The sequence below is a fragment of the Archocentrus centrarchus genome, chromosome 14 (assembly GCF_007364275.1).
Source record: "Archocentrus centrarchus isolate MPI-CPG fArcCen1 chromosome 14, fArcCen1, whole genome shotgun sequence".
NCBI lineage: Eukaryota > Metazoa > Chordata > Actinopteri > Cichliformes > Cichlidae > Archocentrus > Archocentrus centrarchus.
The window spans coordinates 20964133-20987029 of NC_044359.1; the positions used below are offsets into that span (position 1 = coordinate 20964133).

Here is a 22897-nt window from a genome sequence, read left to right on the forward strand (position 1 = left end):
CCTCTATTCAATTCACCATCTCTCAGTCAATAAATCTTTCAGCCATTTTCCCTTTGACTTTGTGCTGTTTTTGGGTCCAAGTAATTGGTAAATCACAACACCCTTCGTTTAAAAGGAACCCCCACCCTGGCAGTAAGACAGGATACATGCACTGGAGTGTTTGTACATCTGTGAATCAGGGTTGCAAACCATGAATCACTTTAATGATTAAAGAGAGAGTTTATTCACAAAGTCAGTTTCTTAATTAGACGGAAATTTCAAATTCTAACTTTGAAGTAAGCAACTTAATTTAGATTTTTTTTTTCCCTCAGCATCCATCCATCTGTCAGGCATCTGGCTTCTTCTAGAGTCCAACTGTGCATTCTTACACCAGCTTGTGGGTATAAGCATTGCGTGCCTTGGTACATGAAGTAGACATGATGACTGATAGGAGGATAACAGAATCAGGTGGATGTTAGTAACCTGGTGACTGTATGACTTCACCATTTTGTCAGCTCAGATCCTGTTTATGACCTTTGATGGATGCTCTCTCGTCTTTCTGCCTGATTCTGTTTGTCACTTGTAGTTGATATAATACATCAGGCTGCAGCCAGATAGAATAATAATGTTCTGTATTTCAGGAACTGTGTAAGTGGTGAAAAATAAGAATAAATAGGCCAATAAATGCAATTTAAACCACTTAAATTGTATATTTCACTCCTTTCTATAAATCTTATTCCTAATGAAGCTGCAGATGTGCTATGTTTTGATTCTCTTCAAAGCTGGCATATCTTAAGAAAAAAAATCAGATTTACACAAGCACAAGCAAAGGTTCAGTGGGTTTTTTGGCTGCACAGCATGCGTTTGTAATGACCTGCCCATTGGCAGGTCAGTAAGGTTTAAAAGCTTTTTGGATTTTTTCCAGTGGCCTTTTTCCAGTAGATAGAAAAATTTTAAGCAGCAATAGGTCATCTGTGGCTGTATAAATAAGAAATAAATTCAGAATTCATGAATAGAAAGACCTCAGGTAAGACATAAATGTGGCATTTGTGAATTTCTAAACTAAACAGATACTTAACACACAACACAATAACCAAACTGCATCAGAAAACATGACAAAATTAAATGCAGGCATGTGTGGGCAATAAAAAGAGAAAAGCAAAGCTTGTGTATTTACTTGGAATACTCTTTAGATTTACATTTAAATGTGTGAAAATGTACATGACCCACTGATATGAATATGCTACATGTTAAGCATCAAAGGGAGCCTTGCACACAGCCTTAATGTCTACTATCACACACACACACACTAAAGCATATCATGCAATCAAACGAAGGGATCCTCACGGTTGTGTGCTTTTCTAAAGAGAAAATGGTTCCCCTGATGAGTGAAGGCAGGGTGGGGAAAAAACCAGCAAATAAGAGCCAGAGCAAGTCTGTGCAAATACATCTGAGAGGAGCTTGTATAAGCAGCTGTAGATGGAGAATGAGTGCCCTCCCCTGGTCAGACCGTTGCTTTCTTGCAGTCTTCACCTGTGGACCTGGGAGGGATTCAATTATTAACACGAACAAGCAAACGATGAAAAAGAAAGAAGAAGGCTGCTGAGTCCATTTTCAGAAAGCATTTTTAAATTAATTTTATTATTTTATAGCTAATTTACAACAAGCGCTTCACTGAACTGGAACATTTTATTTTGCTTGATACTGTCATTGTTAAATATATTTTTCTGCATCAGTTGACTCTGTTGTAACTTTGTAATCAGTCTTTTCTGTAAAAATTCATATACTTTATAAGGAATATCACACTATGATAAGGATGGCTGAGAGAGATATTAAGAAATACACTGAACCCTCAAATAAAGAAATTGAAAACATATTATTCAATTCATGGATGTGTTGTAGCGTGTCGTAGCTTTTGTGATTTCTCTCAATGTGTAAATGTAAATGCATGTGTGGACGTGCGGATATCTTCGTGTGTGTTGTTTCTGTGTTTGAGCAGTTAAACTGGGCTGTGGCTCTAATGGATGCCGCACTTGCACCAATGCAGCAGTGTGAACGGCTAAACCTAAAGCCACACGGCACTCCAACAACTCCAACATTATATTTACAGCATTTCTGGCCAAGATCCAAGAATTCTCTCAATGTGAAAAAATACAAAAATATACATACATGTGATGGAACCAGTGACAGTTCAGAATAAATAATAAAATCATTAAAAAAAAATCAAAATCAAACAGGAATCGATACTTGTCATTCACAAGCTCCGGCTATTCCAAACTGAGCCGACAGAAGCAAGTGAGCATAAAGTAAACAATAAATATGAATGGTCACTTCAATCAATACTTCCACCTTTACTCTTTTAGTTCAGAACAAATCATAAGTAAATACAAACACATGCTCTTAAAATCATGACGTCCTACTGCTTTCACTCGCCATCTTTATCCTGCCGATATCTGTAGCATATAATGCCGTCAGTGCAAACTTTATACTGTTTTAATCTGAGACACATAAAACCATCTTCATTGCATAACATCATAGCAGTATTGCACAACATCTTCATGTGCGTATCTCACTCTCTCACTCACATGCATACACACACACACACACGCACACACGCGCGCCCCACCCATTCTATGCTTTACACATTATAACCATAAGGATGGATGCTCTCATATAATATCACTTAATATTTTATACATAACACGCACTTTCTTGCTACTCTCACACACAAGCAGCAAACACATACGCACACAGTCACACAGACGCACGCCGCTGCATTGCACATGTTTCAGTTTGTCTTCAGCGCGCACAAGAACACGTCACGTATTGTCAGTTCAAAGCTCTTGTGTGAGGTCTGCTTTATATTGACTTGAATGGTTCAGTTATTTGTTTGTAGCTTTTTGCTGCGCTTTGCAACAGGAGAGTGGGAATGTGTGTAAATTCAACAACCAAACTGCAATATTTCCCCCCCCCCAAAAAAATCTATGGAATATCATTTGGAAATGTTGATTTTTACAGACTTAGTCCCGTTAGAAATTGTCATAAAAAAGATATATATGCATATATATATATATATATTTATATATATAAGCTATTTATTTGTTAAACATGACTTAGCTTTAATTTGTGTGGACACAAGAGGGAGAAAGAAGCAGAGAAAACTGGAAGAGAGAGAGGATAAAAGGACCTATTCCTCCCACACAGAGGAGTCCCCGCGCGTGAATGTGCACAACCGTGCACACGCAGAGACGCACACGCACTTACACGCACACCTAAACGCACACAGACACATACACACATGCCATGGCTTTTACTGCGACCACTGGAGACAGTGTGTACGTCTGCGGCTGAGGGTATCTTTTGGAAGAATGACCGATGAGTTTGCTGTGGTGCGATGAAGCTAAGAGCTCTGCTGTTTGTGCCTAGAGAGATAACATTCATCCTGGATTCTGACTAGCAGGTCAGAACAGCCAATCCCCCTGTAGAGGAGTGTGCTAGGTTACAGCTGAGTTTATGACCCTACGATTGTGTGTCTGTGTGTGTCTGTGTGTGTGCCGCTGTAAGGATGTGAGGGGGTGTATGCGTTTGTGTGTGGGTGCATGAATGTGTATGTGTGCATAAGAGAGTAGAGGCTAAACTATATGCCACAGCATCTAGTATGCTCAGCACTGGCCTCTCATAACCATATCACATGATCATGTCTCCCTTCTCTTTTTCCTTCTTGAGACATGCTAAAAAAAACTCCTCCACTTCATTGCCTTTCTTTTTATTATTTTTTCCTTTGTTTTTCTCTCCTGTCTCCATCGTCTTTGAGGATGCATGCAGAAATTCAGCGTATGAGTTTTTAGCAATATAATTATTTGAACTGCCTTTAAATAATGCCTTGCGATATTCAACATGGGTGACCAAACGAATGTCAGTCTTGGTCACTGAGGTGTTATTCTGAGTTCCCACCCAGAAAACAAGATGAAATTCACAAAAAACCAAAAAAAAAAAAAAAGAAAAAGAAAAATGGGGTCTTTGCTGAGAAAGGACTCCTGGTCACGTGGGACTCAGCTGGATTTGGGCCCCCTGTTCTCGGTCTTCCCCATTCCTGTCTTGAAACAAGGCAGACCTGGCAGGAGGAGGAGGACAGAAAGCCAAGAGGCGATATAAAAAGAGTGACCAGTGTCTGTTGGGGCACCTCCATCTCAGACATTGGTGCACTGAGGTGTTCAATGTCAGCATGAGACTTGAGATGACTCTGTAGGTGAGGTGATACTACCTCACGGTCCATCTCTGCAAGGTCATCCTTTATTTTCTTTCAAGCCCTGCTCAGAATTAATGTCTCATGTCCACATATATCTAGACTGCGTTGAGCTCCAGGTGACATGGGCTGCAGTTCACACCCGGCATCAAAATGCAACTGAAATCCACCTCAAATAGTCACTCGTGACCGGATCTCACTTTATTTGCTTCCTATCTGGTGAGAAATTGCACCTGTATCCAAACACAGGTTAACCACGTTACATATACACAAGTTATTAACTGTGTTCAGGATATTTGTGCCCCCAGTTTAGGGTGCAGTCACAGCTGTATCTAGAGCTGTCCACTTGTATCCAAGATGCATTTTAATGCTAAGTGTGAACAGGGTCAACTTCATTAAAGTGGGATACTGATTTAGTCTTTTATTTCAGTCTCTTTATACATCACTGCATTTACATCTGTGTCAGAGTCTCTCTCTTTTTTTTTTTTTTGGTATCGTTCTTTGCCTCGCTGTGTCACTTCCTGTGTTTTTCTCTGTCTCTGTGTTTGTCTTAGTACGCGTTTGTCTCTCTGTGTCATTCTCAGTGATTGCCTAAGCACTGACTTTGCTGGAGGACAGACAGGCAGGCGAGGCTGGCTTGGCTGTGAGGGTGAAGGGTGGTGGTTGGTTGGTAGTTGTGAGGGGAGCGGTGGTCGAGCGGGTGCAGCATCACAGCCTCTCCCGAGTGGGGATCCAGATATAAGGCCCTGATTGCTCCTCAATCACTGTCTTTACTTTGTGATAGACCTCTTCAAAGCTGTCCCCTTCTACGACAGCTGCAGTGGGACACAGCATGTGTGACAGAAGGAGAGAGAGAGAAAGAGAAAAAACAAAACAAGGAATGGATAAAAAATGACACAGGCAGCAGGAAATTAAGAGGAAAAAAACATAGAAAAGAGATAAAATTGAAACATTGGATGGGGGGATAAAAAGAGACAGGGGAAATGATGTTTATCAGATGTGCTTTCAAGACAATTTAAGATATAATCAATTATGAATATAGTTTTACAATCTGTGTACAACATCAAAGGAGAGACACATTTACGTCAGGCAAGTAGTTCTACACAGTTTCCCACATGCTTTGAGTGGTTGATAAAATGTCACATGCCCCCGCTGTTCGTGATTTGTTAGAAATTGTAGACAGTGAATTTGCAAGGAAACCCAATATTCATATTCTGTGGACTGCTGAGATTTGGCCTAAATGCATCTCTTAAATGTTAAATTGCCCCCGAGTCCTCCCAAAAGGCATTCCTTTTCTTTTTCAGATCATTCAGTTATGCCGGTAAGATGGGAGTGTGAAGCCCGGCGTCTTTTGTCGTTGGCAAATGGAGGAGTGCGAGATAAAAGTTTTGAAATAGCCGATCACCTTCTAAAGTGTGCGTGAGAGCACCAGAAACTATGCAGAAGCTGCTGTTTCTAGAATCTTGTAATGATTAAATAGAGGATTTTTTTTTTCCCATATCAAATAGTAATCCTACATCTGAGTGCAAACACAGATACACTACATCCTGTTTACTATCTGATACTGCCAAAACTTAAATCCAAATTCCACAGCTACGTGGATGTAGCAATACAATATAGCAATTTGGTACATGAATCCAGGCCTCTGTGTGCTACCCTCGTGCACACATGATTTCTGCGCGCTCTTACCGGTAAAACACTCTAGGAAGTCTTGTTCTAGTTTGAGGGCTCGGTCCATTCCTTTCCTGGCCTGCTCCTCCGTCAGGCGAGTGTTGATTTCTCTGTTGATAAAAAGAAATATGCACAATTCTTTTTATAGTACCTGTTTTCAAGCTGTAAAGAGTAATCACAAAAATGTATATAGAAAATTTGAGTTCATACAGGACATTCTCCAGCGACTTGGGCCGCACAAAGATGGCAATTGGGTGAAGCTGAGCTGCTTGTAGTCTGCGCACAGCATTGGCCGAGACATCCAGGATGCAGTGTTTCCCCTGCTGCTCAGCGCATGCAAGCAAAGACAGAAATGATGAGGATAAATAAATACGTAAATAAAGTGTCACTTTAGTAATGAATATTGTAGCTTAATTAAGGCACAAGAGACTGCAGCTTATTACTTACACGGAGCATGGCTTTTAAACCCAAAGTATTTTTAGTGCAGATTCATCGTACTTAAAGGGGTAGCTCACCTCCAAATCAAACTTTCTTTTTTTTCCCCCTCTGTCTTTTAGTGTTATTTATCTACAATGTTTGGTACGGGTTGACCAGTTTTGGAGCGATATCTGCCATCACCTAAATATTATGGAAGTAAATATCATTTGCCTTGTGGTGCTTAAAGCTCCTAAAAACTGGGATTGAGTGGTTTCTGGAAGAGATATTGCTACCACACAAGGCAAGTGCCATTTAGATTTATTACGGTCAACAGAAGCCAGACACCAAACTAATCTAGATGAATAAATAGTACTACAGGCCAGAGGTAAAATAAGTCAATATAAATTTAAATAATATTCTTGTGCCCTACTCCATACTCTAAGTACTAAAAGTCGTGATTTTTGTGGCATTACTTTTCAGTTGAATTGATTTCAATGAATCTGGATGTACTGAACCCATTTTATAAAACTCATTAACCAACACATTTCTGCACACCTGTTCAGCCACCTCACGGACACTCTGGACACTTGTGCCGTACAGGTGACTGTTGTATTGGCCAGCCTCGATGAACCGATGGCTCTGGATGTCCTTCTCCATCTGCTCCCTGGAGGAGACAAAGTGATAGTCTCGCCCATCCACCTCATACTCCCTCTTGGGTCGCGTGGTGTCTGCAAAATGAAGAACAAAAGCGTACCCCATTTTGAATCTCAAAATTACCTCTTTGAGATGCACCGCGCAGACATCACTTTAATATTGCTGCATGTGGCAGCGGTGACATCAAATGAAAACTAGAGAACACATCTGTCTCCGTAACTGACAGCGTAATTACTTACGTGGGACACAAGATCCAAACTTATCAGGGAACTCAGACAACAGGTCATCATTTATCCTGTCCTTCACGGGACCCAGAATGATGATGGGCCTTGCATAATGTACTTATCATAAAGAGAACGAAAGAATAAAGAGAGCGGGATCATTCACAAAAGAGAAAAATCAAAACAATGAAATTTCATATAAAAAGCCTTGAATAGCAGACTTCACCTTACCTTCCACTTGGGTAACTGTCTCATAACTGTGTGAGGTTTTATCTCTCCCTGGTGACAGAGCACAGAACCATTCATTTTCTCTTTAGCTTTTTAAAATGACAGGTTTACATCTGCATGCGTGTGTTTATACTTATATGCACTGCCGATGATGCATCTTCAAAGGTGACAGCAAATATATGAGATTTAATTATTGGTAAGACAATAAAGGTGCGACTCTGTTTGATGAAATGTGTGTTTTGGATTATAGTCTTCAGGAAAATATTGAAGAAGAGTGTTTGTATTCATATCTGGCAGTCAGTATAGTGCCCAAGTGTTGGTGGAGAGGCATTTGGAGATGTCAGCAAAGCTAAGAGTGGGGCAAAGGTTATGATAAGACTGCTCTAAGTCTTCAATTATTGGGCTGTTAACAGATTTGTTTTAGTTCATGCTGTTTGCACCTTGAATCGATATACTAATCTGGTTGCGGATGCAAAAGAGTATCCCACTGAATTACCTTGTGTGCCCAAGCTGTCTCGACCAAGGTCCTGTAACAGAGACAAGAGCAGAGATTTACACACTAGGACACAGTTTGAAAGAACTTCCTCCTTCAAAAAGCTATCGCGAACAGACGTACCCTCTCTTTGGTGTTAACACGAGACCAATCTTTTCTTTCCACCCTGTAAAGATGAGCAGGAAGAACCAAAAACATTTATTTTTGACAAAGAGGAGACAAGCTGACATTGGTACCAAGATGCAGAGCTTTACTCTGCATTATAGGTAGTTTGCTACATATTAAGTGTCTGACCTGTGCTTGCTGGGGATGAAGCCAACCTCTTCAGCCTCATTCTGCGGGCTGACCTTACGGGCCTGCCACCACTCCTCATCTCCGCAGTCCAACACGTGCAGCACGTCTCCAAACTTGAATCCCAGTGCTTGACTGAGGAAACCACAGTCCGCAGTCTTATCATAGTCAAAAAGAGCCCTGAAACAAAAAATATCTAAATTAAGTATTTCATAAAAAGCCTTTGAAGATCTTTTTTAAGCGACCAATATTCCAAGGAGTGATCTTTCATTAGATTTTAACTTCATGCATGATAATAAAAAACATCCGTACAGTTGGAAACATTACCTTGTACGAGATGTGTGCTAAATAAAAATAATAAAAACTTCAGGGTATATTTGGAATGCCCAATTTTACCAAGTATGCTGACTAAATGGAGAGAGAGGACCAGAAACATGCTGGGGATGTTTTTTATAAATATAAAGCCCAATGTGGTTTCCAGGAATAAAACTTTTGGAGTACTCTGCTATATTGGTATTCATTTTTTTTAATACTGTTTTCAGCCACCTGTGGCTAGCACTGAGCGCCCTGCAGGACTTCGGTTACTTAGCAAAGAAGAATTTGTACGTAATGTTGGATTTAGCCTCATTATAGGCTTTAAAAGCATGTTTGAACGCTTCTGCTTCCCACCGACACAGTGTGCCAGTGGCCATATAATACAGTGGTGTGAATTGTAACCTTGAACTATTTCTCTTTCCAAGATTTTTCTGTTAAGCAAAACATACCTTGAATGCCAGCAGCTAGTCCTCTCACCCACACTTCTTAGAAAGGTAAGCTGCACACCTCGTTTACTCTGTGCAGTGTAATGTGGTACTGTATGTTGTCTGGATTTTTTGTTTGAACTTGTGCAGAAGGCAATGCTTTTTTTTTATGAATATAAATTGTACTAAATGTTCTACTCTCTATGACTTACTTTGTCTTAAATAAACACAGTTAATAGGTTGGTTGGTGTAACTGTTTAAAATGAACCTTTCAGAGTAAGCGCAATGTGGGGCCGGGCAAGGTGTGCTGTGGCTGTAGAGCTTAGCTGTGTTTACACAACTTTGCACGAGATGGTTGTGGATAGATTAATGGTGACATTATTAAAGGTGTTTCAGTAACCTGGGTGGTACCGACTACTCTAAATGATTACCTACAGTGAACATTTAAGTCTAGTGTTTAAACAGTAAGCCCAGTAATGCAATGATGGCCTGCTAGTATTTACTGTAAGTCCAATAATGGCAATGAATACATCAAATGATAGCTAAACGCATGTAAAGGAACAGTGATATGTGCCTTTACATGCGTTTGTGATATGATCCTGCAGTTTTAGCCCTGATGGGGGGTTCTACTGGAAGTAAATGATGAAAACATGATGCCTGCAATTACTCAGACCCTCTAATGCTGCTGACTCAGACAATATTTGCAGTCACATATTGTACATTTTCCATTTTTCCTTCTTCTTCTTTAGTCTTGTAGTTTTTGTGATTTTTCTAAGTATAGTGCTTGCCTTGTCATTTTATTTCTCTATTCTGACTCTGTATTACGCACCTTCGAAGACTGACTATGCACTGCCTTTGATAGTGCTTGTGCAATTTTTTTCCAACCAACATCTATTCTTGTGGCTATAAATCCTGTTCTGACTTTCAAAACTCAACATTTCAACACAAAAAGGCTTTTCAAATTTTTCTTTGAAACAGCCGCAGTTGCCAGCATAATGGTGTTCAAGTGGATGGACCGCTGTGTTCAAATAACGACAATTTCTTCAGTTGAATATGACGTATTATTGGCTTTATGCGGGCAGATTTTTAACACTCTGACTCAAAATACTTCAAACGCCATTAAATTTAACTAAGTCTGCATAATCTGGAGTATCTGAAATACTCTTATTATTACCAAACAGCTGTGGACTTCTGCTATGTTGAAGCCAAATGATGCATTAACCCAAAAAGCCTCATCCTCAAGCCTCTTTGATTTCATTATATAGGACTCATATCAAAGGTACTTTTTCTACTTTTAGCGTAAGACCTGATGTAGAAGCCTCTCTTTGGGTTACTCCTTAGCGTTGTTGTCCCAGAGCCCATGCTGCTGTTCATCAGCTGTTCCCTCAAGTCATGGATCTTAGCCTCAAAACGACTGTACTCTGAAACAGAGAAACACAAACATTTTTTTACACTCAGACACCTAAAATGTTTGCTTCAGATGCAATAGAGATGCAACCGAACAGTTCTCTCTTTTCTCTGCCTCTCTCTCGTTATACCATGTCTAGTACTTTGCTGGCTGAACTGTGGCTAAGCGGATGTAGCTGCAGATGTTTGATCTCTCTGTTTCAAAAGGAATTTAAATGAAAAATGATGAAGCCATTGTTTCGTTCTTTGTCCATGGCCTACATTTCCACCCGATTTTATTGTTTTTGAGATATTCTACTGCTAAGAACAAAAACATAAAAAAAACAAAAAAACAAAACCAGTTATTTAATGATTGTCCTCAAATAAAAATAATTTTGAAGAGAATTTTAAGCTTATTTTAAGTGCCAATTGGGAGACTTGTTGCTCAAACAACTGAGTTGAAAATTTGAGAAACCTTTCATATTCTTTATGTACGGTAGCTGTGGCTTTACCATCGGGCCGGTACTGTGCGATGATAGTAACTGTCTGGCCAGCGTTCTTCAGTGCCGCAGCTGCCTGTTCATGTGTGGCCATACGCAGGTCCACACCATTTACCTGCAACACAAACACACGCACAAACACCATGATTGTTAACACCTGAAGAGTCGGTGCCACTGCGTGCCTGTGTGAAATTAAGAAAACTGTCGTTACACTGAGGATCTGATCGCCTTTGTGCAGCTCCCCGCTGAGGTCAGCCGGACCGCCTGCCAGGATGAAGGAGATAAAGATTCCCTCACCATCCTCTCCTCCAACGATGTTGAATCCCAGACCTGTAGAGCCTCGGTGGATCAAAACTCGACGAGGCTCTCTGAGAAAAGGCGACGAGGGAGAGAGGAAACAGTAATACTCCAAAACAAAATAAGTTTTATACAACTAACCCTCCTGCTACTACTGCTGCTAAAAATGCTAGAAATTAATAATCAATAAACGTGATAGAAATATAGTTCAAGCATCATTGCTCACCTGGGAATGTCATCATCTCCCATCATCCCATGCAGAACAGGAGAAAACCGACTTGGTGAGGTGGGAGTCAGGGCTTGCGGGTAATCTGATCCGAGATAGTTCGGGTGGCTGAGTTCGGTATCCATATGGGAATATGCTGGGAAAAATGCACACGAAGCCAAATGAAGTATAAAATATCACACACATAGATTTTATTGTGGTTTCATTTTTTTTCTTAGTTTCAGGTCAAAAGAAATGGTGTAAACTTGTCTACATGAGTTTTTAATATTCAGAGAACTCCCATAGTCATCTCTAGCACTTAATAAGAACATTTTTTTTCCCTCTGTTCTATGTTTGACTGTTCTAAATGTAGGGAAAACGGCAGGACTGTTTTTGGCCTTGTTTTAATACATGGTGAACAAATTTGGGCATAAAAAAAGGAGCTCACTGCTGGTGAGGTCTGGAGGGTTGTAAGAGTTGGTCAGGAACAGGTTGTTGGGCTTGGCCACCCTGAGGTACACCACCTCGGCTGTGTTCTTCAGAGCCCCCACCGCATCCTCATGCATCACATCCTCCAGACACACATTATTCACCTGATTGTTCACAACAAACAAGGAAACACAAGAAAGGGAGCAAAGTGCAAATTAGAAGGCTATCGCCACACTGACTTCATTATGTGTGATTCAGCAGCATTAACGGATTAGATTCAATAGAGATAGACATTTGCTGGCTAAATTTCAGTGATGAAAGAAAAATTACAATTTGGTCTGTGGATAATTAACACATTTGAGAGCAAGAAGATAATAACATGTCAATTTTTAATGCTAGAACAATAGGTTTTAACTGATTTATTGTAGCACAGACCAATCTGAATAATGTGCAAAGTGAAATTGCAATTAACTGTATTAGAGAATCTCTCTTTATCTAAGACAGGGAGTCACACTCATTTTCTCATCTGGGCATATACAGTAAAGCCAAGTGTGCCAGGCCAGTAAAGCTGCTTCCTAATAACCTATAAAAAACACACACATCCAAATTTTTTCAATTTTTTTAGTTCAATGACGTATAAGATAGATTTGGAAAGTGTTTGCATTTTATGAACCATCCATTTATGAAGCAGCCTGATCTGTCTTAACAAAAATTATTTTCTCTTCATTCAGTCAGTCTACTGTATCAGAATCGTATCAGTTACACTTAGCAAAGCCATCCAGGTGGGACCTCGTGAAAGGCTGGTTCTGGGCCAGTAACCTCATATTTGACAGCTCTGATGTAGAAATTAGAGTATAAATTGCTAAATCTAAATTGGTTTAGACAGGAAATGCAGGGTGAGAAATAGCTGGAATGACATGTAGAGACAAATTCCAGCTGGGTGAGAGTTAATTCCAAGAAATTGTGGCTGTGTGGTTTTACTGTAGGTTACCAAGAGATCACAGTTAATGCATTTTTTTCTTCACAAATTTACAGAGAACAAAAGCATGCTGCCACATCCCATTTAGAGTTAAAGCAACAGTGCAGACACCATTTACTGGAAACAGCACCATTTTGAAGCTGGTAGTGTGGAGCTTTCTATTCTCCAGCAGGTGGCAGTAATGCTACTTAGAACTCATTCTGGCAGTGTTACAGTTATCATTTATTCCAGGCTACACGTCTGTTAACATGTCTGTAATGTCAAACCACGGAAACTGATAGATGTAATTTATCTTGGCTCTTGATACATCAATGCTTCATATATACACAATGTGTGTATGAGGCCGTGTGCTAAAAACTCCAGGCTCTGAGGCCATCAGAGACATGCATGTATGAGGACACATGTCTCTGTATGCTGGTAGCTATTATATTTGAGTGACTGACCGCAAAGATCTTGTCCCCAATCTGCAGACGCCCGTCTTTATGAGCCGCGCCGCCTTCAATGATCTTAGTGACATAGATGCTGTTATCTCCTGGTATGTGCTGGTTTCCCACTCCTCCAGCAATGCTGAAACCTAATCCTGAGAAAAGGGGGAGCAGAGCGTGAGCAAAGGAGGTTGCAGGTTAACACAGAGCAGATTTACTAAATCCAGAGGGCACGGCTTAGCTAACCCTAACCCTAACCCATCCGTAAGCCCACACAAAAGCGTTGATGCTGTGCACCAGTCCGCACATACCTTTAGGCCCTTTGATGAGTTTGATTTCAGTAACTTTTTCCGCTGCTGGTTTTCTGCGGAGAACGTAGAGGCGGACGATAGCACCTGCCTCCTTAAGAGCCTCCACAGCTTGGCTATGTGTCACCTCCCTCACGTCAACATCATTCACAAATAGGATGCAATCATTCACACTAACAAATGGAGAGACACAGAGAGAGACTGTGGGCGAGAGAGGAAAAAATACCGCATGAGTTTTTTTTTTTGTTTTGGTGAAGAAATTGGGTGCAATCCTCCACCAGACGAGGTCAATCTCCAGCTATAGCTGTGTTGGGGCTCCAGTTTCACCACAGATTTCTCTCCAGTTCTCAGTGACTAAGATTAAAGAGGGTATAATCTCTTGTTCTATTGATTTAGCACCAGGGAAAGCTGCAGTATAGCTTCTTTCAGTTAACCGCTCATAAAAAATGATGACAACTCGATATGTAGAGTGAAAGTGACAGCCTGTGTGTATAGGAGAAAATGATTTTCAGCTATGAAATGGCTATTTTCAGACATGCACAATTTTTTTCTCCAGGGCCGTGTTCTCGTGACTCCATTCATGTATTCAAAATTTATTTTATGGCCATGAAAATGATGATGCGTAAATAGGACTGAATTTATTCTTGTGGGCTGCCAGAGCTTTAACCATTGAAATACATTGCTATAGCCAAATCCAAAGGGACCCAATCACAGCTGACAGCTTCATGCAAATGATGTTACATCATTCAAGCTGCATATTATTTGTGAGGCTGCATGTAAGGGACAATTTTAAACATTATCATTGGGCAGTGGCATTTTTATCATGCAATTTTTTTTAGCCTCCACAGAGCATTTATTTATATTCTTTGATGCACTGTGTTGATTTAAATGTAACCTTTATTTATTCTATATGTATAGGGGACTAAATGTTCTAAATCACCTTTATTAAACTGTAAAAAAATGCACCCTGCCCCCCCCCCCAAAAAACAAACAAACAAACAAAAAACAAAGGATTTTTAAACAAATCACATTGACCATTGAGTCATTCAGTTCCCTTGATGGAAGGACACCTTAACCATCTTAAAGTAAGCAGACAGTAGCTTAATTAAAGGCCAAGAAAAAAAAAAAACTTGTGTTCAAGCATTTTTTTAGGCATTCTTTAAGCCCATCACTCCAGATGGAGGTTTCTAGGCCAAGTGTAAAGAAGACGATGCTTCTGTGTTACAGCACAGTCACGGAAATGGATTATAAGTGTTGTTTTTTTTTTTTATACAGAAAGGCAAACTCTGTACTACGCCCTCACATAAAAGTGGCAAAACATGCATATTATTGCATATTCTTGTAACAGGCTTCGTTAGGATTTCACCCTTTTGAATTTTAATTTAGGTAAGAACACAGTATTTCCATCCCAAAAAATATGCGGCTCCTAGCTTCTACATGTTTTGCTCATTAAGTGAGAGTGTGGCACTAACCCTGACACACAAACCACATTTTAAACATGATATTCCATATTATGTGTTTAAAGTGGGAACTCATTTGTCATATAGAGCATATGTAAACCTTACTTTGCTTCTTATAAACAGAATCGAAATGCAACAAGACTTTTAAACAAGTTGGGGGAAAAAAAAGACAAAATTTTAGCAAGGCTGAGGCATGCCTTTCTTGAATTAAGCAGACAGATGGTCTCAGATGTAGCTCTGATGCTGAGCAGACTGAACAAGCAACGGGCAATGTATAGTACTGTGTTACATTACTTTGCACTTAAAAAAGAAGATGGGAGGCTTTGCTTAAGCCTCTACTACTCTTGTTTTTGGGTTTGGGAACAAATGTGCATGCAGACTGGATGTGTGTTTATTGTAGTCGGCATGCGTGGTTTTACCTCAGCCGTCCATCCTGAGCTGCGGCTCCTCCAGGTATGATTTTGGTGATGAAGATGCTGGGGTCGTCGCCCACATGGGGGTTGTCTGTTCCCCCTGCTATGCTAAAACCCAGGCCTGAGTTACCCTGCAATTCAGTGCAAACAGAACACAATTAACTACAGCGATGTGAAAAAACAAGGTTTTCACATGACTCTGTGCAGTCCTGTGAAAAACCAAGTACACGTTGAATCACCTTGAGCAGCAATCATTTGAACTTATTGTTTTTTGTCTGATTTCATCAGTCTCTCGCTTTGTTTCAAAAAGGTATTTTGGCCCACTCTTTTTTGCAAAGATGCTTTAGTTCATTGAGGTTTGTGGGCACTTGTTTATGCACAGCACTCTTAAGGTCCCACATTTCAATCAGGTTGCGGTCTCGACTTTGACTGGACCATTGCAGCACCTTGAGTCGCTTCTTTTTCAGCCATTCTGTTGCACATTTGCTGCTGTGCTTGGGATCATTGTGCTGTAAAGTGCACCGATTTCGACCAAGCTTTAGCTGTCAGACAGACGGCCTCACATTTGACTCTGGAGTACTTTGGTTTCCAGAAGAGTTCATGGTCGACCCAATGACAGCAAGGTGCCCAGGACCTGTGGCTGCAAAAAGTCCAAATCATCACCCCTCTGTTTTTATGTACTTTTTAAGCACATTTAATTAGCAGCACCTGGCTTCTAATTACCCTCTTAAATCCCATGGAAGCAGTAAGAGTGTACTTAGTTTTCACACGACTGTATTTGATCAGGTGACAGTATCATGTTTCCATGTCTTTTAATAAATGGACTGACATTTACAGATGCATCACTCAAAGCACTTTTACATTCACTCATTCATACAGTGCTTGACTTTGACTTGCTCTACTTTCTGAACCACAGTTGCCCATATAATAATAATCTTAGCACAACAACATTCTGTAAATGTGTAATGAGGATTAAAAGATCAGATTGTCACACTCACTCTCTCCAGTGTGATTTCCTCATACTCGATTTCGCCTTCTGTCCCATTCACCTGTCAAGAAGATGTCAGTTTAAGGACTGTCCTTGGAGAGTACTTTTGTCACAATCAGTCAGCTAATTTTTATTTTTAGCATTAGTCCTGCTGATATGATTGTCATGTGTGGACTAGTGTAACTGGCTCGCTGCCGTACTATTCTTTTAGTCCCATTCTCCTTCTGGATGAACAACTTGGCTCCACATCGGCTTTACCTTTGCAATTACAGTTCAAGAGGAAGAGGGGATTTAAGAAACGTCAGACTTCTGTGTTTTGGTGTCTGACCTAGAAAACAACTTCTCTTCATGCTGCAGTGGTGCAAAAAATGCTGCTGCTGCTCTGTGATTGCAGGCATTTCCTCATTCTCTACACAGCTTGTGGTCACGTGGTCACTTTTTCTTTACAGAAATGGCATCATTTCAGAACTCTGAAGCAAATTAAGGAATGTTTCTGCCAAATTTAGATCAAACAACGAAAGCTAATTTAATTAAAATGGAGTCAAATTAATCACTGTTAGCGTTCAGATTAATACAGCGAGCAAAGACCTACCTGCACAGTGGGAAAGAAGTGGAACTGAACTGATAATATACAATAATATAAAGGCAGTTAAGTTAGACGTGTGGTTAAGCCTAACGTAATAATACAATAAAGGGAAGATTAAACATAATCCTTACATATGGGGAGCCATCGAGTGTGTCAGTGTTCACGACCACTGGAGGAGTGTTTCCCTGGAGGCAGAGAGACGAAACATTATTAGGAAATAATGGCAGGAATTCAAACATGAAGCAACTCCCTGGTGAGCTCTCAGTATACCCTTGAAACCTGCAGTCACAGCCAAGACTGATGACCATTTTAGCTGTAAGCTGTGATGACACTGTTCTCACTCTGCTATGGTTATCACTCCGCTAAAGGATAGGGAGCACTGCTCCTAAACCATTTGTTATTATCCATCCACGATGGACACAGAAATCATTCACGCGAGCCCGTGTGCATTTCCAAACTCTCGGTCATGGCTTTATTTTGCTCTAGCTGCTAGTTAAATTACAGCTCTGGTGCAGTAAGTGTCCATCTCGTGAATACTGTGGATATGAAACGCTGCGTCCTGCCCATCGATTCAAAACAAACCTCTCAGTATGGGGATATGGAAATCGCTGTGGCGAGTCGGAGGATGATGAAGACACAGTGAACTGGTAACATGACAATGACGCACAGCATGGTTAGCCCATTTAGTATAATATCAGCTCACTTAATGGTCAGTGATTTTTTTTCCCAAACCCATACTGCAGCAAGGCTCATAAAGCCTGATTAAATCACAGCATTTCAACGAGTTATTCATCAGGAACATGATACAGAAAATAATACAAAAGGCAGCAACTCAACGAGAGGACAAGTTTTTTGGCGTGGACGTGGGCTGGATTTACCTGCCAACACTTCTCTTTCAGCTCATCTGAAGTGTCACAGTTGACCTTTTGTTCATCCTCTTTTATTTCAGTTCAGTTTTATTCATATAGCACCAGCTCCCCACACCAGCCATCAGCATTGTATTCTCATTCTTTCATTCAGGATTTACTCACATCTTCAATCAGTCTGACGCTGTAAGATTTGAATACGCTGTTGACTGACTCCCTGTGCAAAACGCCACTGTTCATTTTTGTTGCTGTTCTTGAGCACACTGATTAGCATGGGAAAGACACCGTGCATCCAAAAGTGCTTAGAGAAAAGCAAACAGCAGCACAAAATCAGCCTGCTGACCTTCACAGACCCGACAGCTCTGACACACACAAACAGCTACGCGGCCAATCTAAACACATTCGCTTTCAATAAAATGGCTTCACATTCCTACCCAGTGATCTTTATGCAATGCAAAGGGAAGTTATTTTTTACTCACTCTAAGATATTTAAGCTGAGCCAAAGGAAGAAGCACTTACAGTTATCCATTCATTCATACATTCTCTGAAACCTACAGCTGGATGTGACTCTAAATACATTATAGCAGCCTAAGGCAGCCTTTTGGTAGTTTTCAACAGACTTTTCACAACATACATTTTTGCTATTCACAGCAGGAAATGCCGATAATTCACATTTTGTTCACAATGGCTCAGTTTCATTAAGTGTTTCATGGTACTGGAGGAAAAGTGCAGGGGTAACTAATGACATTAATGAAGCCTCTGTTTCAATCTGTGTCCCAGAGCTAGCATGCACTATAAACAATATCCTACCACAGCAGAATTATTTTATTAACAACATTAATTATATCTGAGGAGCCCAGAAGTGCCGTGAAGCCTGCTCCCTAAACATGTTGGACGTATGCAATGATACTAATGACATGGACGGTTTCAGAAAACGTCAGTCCAAGTGAAGAAAAGCCATAAATCTCTCTTCTGATGAGTGTTTCAACCGCTCACTGTCTGATTGCAGCATTGCCTGTGCACAGCTTCATCATGTACGGCAGCTGCATCCAGCGGTGCTACTGAACATTACGTCAAATTCATCCTTATCTAGAGAGAGAAATAATGAGTATAGCGAGCAGAAATCTAAGCCTAGTGCAGGCAATTTCCCTGCAGGGATTTTGACAGAGCTTTCTTTCTCTCTCTCTCTCTCTCTCTGTCAAGTCTTTCGAAATCAGGGCTGTTAGGATTTACAGTGTTTGGCTGCTCTTGCCCACCTATATTTTAACACAACCTATTCAGCCAGCTCTGGCATGTCTTTATAGGATGCACCACCATCCATCAGCAAACAGACCCTAATGCATTTACTGTACACGCAGCAAGCTCATTTCCACAATGTGCACATTCAGATGAGTGAAACAAGAAAAAAGCAGCAGATTTAGCGATGTTTTGTGCACTGCTGTGATTTCAAAAAAAATTTTCTAAATGAAAGAATATATTTCAGTATTCTAACATGCACTGTGCTGAAGCAGCGGGACAGTCAATTAGTGCTTTCTAATCTGTTTGTGTTGCTCACTAAGGATTGAATCAGTGAGTTACTGGCAGATTATGTGAAGTGTTTTGTAGTATATAGCTGTCATTTTTAGGTGTATTTTTAGATTAGATGTGAGATTTTTGTGCAGGAAGTTTAACTTCAATGTCACATATGCATTTCTCATTTACTGCCCCCTTTAGGTATACTTTTGTGTGTGTGTGTGTGTGTGTGTGTGTGTGTGTGTGTGTGTGTGTGTGTGTGTGTGTGTGTGTGTGTGTGGGTGGGTGGGTGGGTGGGTGGGGGGGTTGATTGTTTATTGAATCGCTCACACAAATGTGCATTACCGCTCACACGCGGCCGGAGCAGGATTTGATTAGTATTACCAGATTTGACTGCTTGAGCTCCTCATGATTAAAATGTCTATAATGTGCATTAATGGCAGCAATCTGTGAAGATTCCACAAAACAAATCCTGGTACAATTAAATAACATAATCTAATATAATCTTCTGTGCCAGTTCCTTTTTCATCAAGATTTGTGCAAATATGCTGAGGTGGATTCATGCAAAAACAAACAAAAACAAAAAACAAACAAACAAAATAACATGTTTAAAACATGCCTACCATTTTATGACGTCGATGTTTCTTGGCCTTCCGTACATTGTTGAGGAAACGGCAGCCCATCTTTTTGGCGTACCACACAGACATGAACATTGTGCTTTTGTTCTTAGATTTCAGTCATTAATATTAAATATCACACCCTGTTCAAGTCTTAAAATGACACACAGACACACTGAGAGTGTCCTAAATGTTTTAGAGTACACTATGCAAGTGTCTTCTTTCAAATTCCTCACAAAGTACCACCAAGGTATTGTTGCCAAGTGAGCCATTAGGTCTAGGCCCTGCCATAACAGTTAATGTCTACATTGGATCAATTAAAAGATATCTGTTTCAACTTAGGACATTATGTTTGAGCTTTGCACTTAAAACAAATCTAATTGAAACCTGATAGCAAAGATAGAATGCTCAAGACATGGGATACACCTTTCAATGATTTCAAATCCAGAATCACACGAGGAGCACGGCTCAGATATGTTTTCCTCTTGCCGACTCGGTGCTGAAGACTTCATCCACCAAGGTTGAGGTTGATCACTTGTCGCCAATAAGTCTTGTTATTATCTGACACTTAATCATCCAGCCTTTGGAAATCCATCCATCCAGAATAAAAATAAACAGATCCTGTCATTCTCCATCCTCTCTGGGAGTGGACTACGATAGTCGTGCCGCCCTGCTACTGGTCTGTGCTCAGTGAGAACGCAGTTCACATTTTCTGTTGCTACTGTACTGTACCCCTCCCATCCCTGCTGCTGAGAGAAAGAGGAGCAGGCAGGAAAGTTTGATGGCAATTACTTAGCTGTCTCTCTGTATAATGTCTACGCCGGCAATGTGAAAGGCTGAGGAATTATACTTTGACTGAACCTAGAAGGACAAGTAGCTCAAACTAGCCTCACTTTTCCTCAGGAACAATCGAAACTGAAAGGTTTTTAAGTCCCAGTTCTAGTAAAAAGAATGAAGCCTAAACACAGTAGTGACAGCTTGGGTGGAAAAAAATTGACATTTTTTTGCCTGACCTGAGCTATCTTTGAAAGTGTGTGCATTTCCCTAAAGGTGAGAAATTGGAGTGATTGTGTAGCAGTCTTTAGCAGATAATGAACAAATCCTCCCTCTTTTGTGTTCCATGATTTGGTGACTGGACATGTATGCATGTTAGCAAGTTCCTGTGAGAAACTTGGCCCTCCCTGCATTTATGATGAGAGGAAACTGAAATTTCAACTTAAAGCAAGTTGGCAGATGCAATTCAGAGTGTTTAAAAAAAAAAAAAGTGATGTTTTATTCATGTTACTGACCTAACTTAAATGCTCACAATGTCAGCTGAATGTTTGAGTCTCTTCTGCTGTTTTGCTGCTTTCTGTTTCACCATGTCTATGCTCTGCTCCATGCTGACACACACAGAGCAGTGGAGACACACACATACACACACGCACGCGTGGTGAAACAGAGACCAAAGGAGAGTTGCAAAGCAGCAGCATAGAGTTACAACGGCTGGCTTAACAGTTGTTTGTTATGGTTTAAGATGCCAATATTCTCATGTGCCATCTACTGATTTTGAATATTGTTTTTTGCACCTTAACTGCAAACATTTGCACATTTAAATAATTTTCAAGTTTAACAATCAGAAGAAAAAATACTTTTACATAAACTTATCAACAATGTAATTGCTTGGGTGCAAACTGCATTTTTGCTTTATTATTATTATGTTGAATATCATGAATATCATAATGTTCTCTTAAGACATCTGTAAAGACCTTGCTCAACAGTTCTTTCTGTCTGTAAATACAACACCATTGACAGCAAAACTCTCGACAGACAATGGATATGAAGAAAAGAGCAGTTGTTTGAAGGGGCACTTTGCTTAACATTTATTTTTCTTTACCTTGAATAATTACATGGGGCATGCAATTACTATGAAAACATACATCTGTGTGATCCTTTTTTCCAAGCTTGTGCAAACTGTCTCTTTCTGAAAGACAGATGGATTGGCAGGCGAGGAATATATGCACAACGCATGCATGCACACTGAACAGACTTAAGCAAGGACATGCTGAAGGACAGGCTGTCAGCAAATGTTCTCATTCTGTGAAATAAAATCCCTCCATTTACCTATCTAATATTTTCACCCTTCCAACTGGAAGGCCCTTTCTATGCTTTACTCCGCCATTCAGCATGAACAGCTCTCTCATCCTCTTTCAGCACCCCCCTTCACTCTCCCCTCCACTCTCCCTCCACTTCCCAAAGGACCTGAGCTGCGGCTGCACAGTAATTACACTGAAGCTGCAGGGACATATTTAAACATTTATTAAAGAAAAGCAGGGAGGATGAGAAAATGAAGATGGAGACCAGATACTGACCAGACAAGAATGGAGAACAGAAAGGGGAGGGAATAATGGAGAGCTCTTGGGGAATCACTGCAGAAATGTGTAACTGATCCTTACATTAAAAACAACTGAATTTTGCAAAGTGTTAAACACGTGTCAGAGGGTTTGACTGCTTTGTACGACCAAGATTTGTGTTATTTGTGCATCTGTGGTTGAGACAAGAGAAAGTGATATGCATCCTTTTTCATTAGAACTGAGTGAGCATAACAAACTGCTTGGTGGGAGTCTTCAGTAAGCACTTAGAGCCTTCTGGTTTTTACTTTCAGCTTGTCAGGTGAAGTATTAATGGCAAAGATAAACACCATGTAGAGTTTTTATCTCAACAAGTCCAAACTGTCACAATTAAAGCACCTCATGCTTTATTAAAAACCCTACCCTAAGATATTTTTTGTATTTTTAGACAGATCTCTGTCTTTGAGGAGAATTATATAAAGAGAAGGAAAAAAGCTAAAGCAGTGCTTTCAGGCCAGTTTATTCAGCATACCTCAAATAAAATGAATTTTTAAAAACACTGTTGTTTATGTTTGGATGACGGTTTATCGGGACTTAGTTTTTCGAGATAACCTTTTAAAGCACCATTTTCATATTATTTTGTGATAAGAAAACAA

General features: G+C 40.2%; 1 protein-coding gene across 1 annotated transcript in view; it reads right to left on the reverse strand.

The window, feature by feature from the left end:
- Positions 1–1650: 1650 nt before the first annotated feature.
- dlg4a (discs, large homolog 4a (Drosophila)) overlaps positions 1651–22897 on the reverse strand; it is a 45656-nt gene continuing 24409 nt past the window's right edge. The window contains exons 4-22 of the mRNA XM_030746001.1: positions 17048–17101; positions 16341–16391; positions 15349–15473; positions 13473–13642; positions 13180–13316; positions 11777–11921; positions 11350–11485; positions 11038–11194; positions 10839–10941; positions 10247–10361; positions 8204–8380; positions 8033–8075; positions 7913–7943; positions 7420–7467; positions 7207–7308; positions 6869–7041; positions 6107–6219; positions 5915–6006; positions 1651–5040 (exon numbers count right to left, since the gene is read on the reverse strand). Coding sequence (XP_030601861.1) covers positions 4934–5040; positions 5915–6006; positions 6107–6219; positions 6869–7041; positions 7207–7308; positions 7420–7467; positions 7913–7943; positions 8033–8075; positions 8204–8380; positions 10247–10361; positions 10839–10941; positions 11038–11194; positions 11350–11485; positions 11777–11921; positions 13180–13316; positions 13473–13642; positions 15349–15473; positions 16341–16391; positions 17048–17101 — 2079 coding nt within the window. The 3' untranslated portion in view covers positions 1651–4933. The remainder of the gene's footprint in view (positions 5041–5914; positions 6007–6106; positions 6220–6868; positions 7042–7206; positions 7309–7419; positions 7468–7912; positions 7944–8032; positions 8076–8203; positions 8381–10246; positions 10362–10838; positions 10942–11037; positions 11195–11349; positions 11486–11776; positions 11922–13179; positions 13317–13472; positions 13643–15348; positions 15474–16340; positions 16392–17047; positions 17102–22897) is intronic.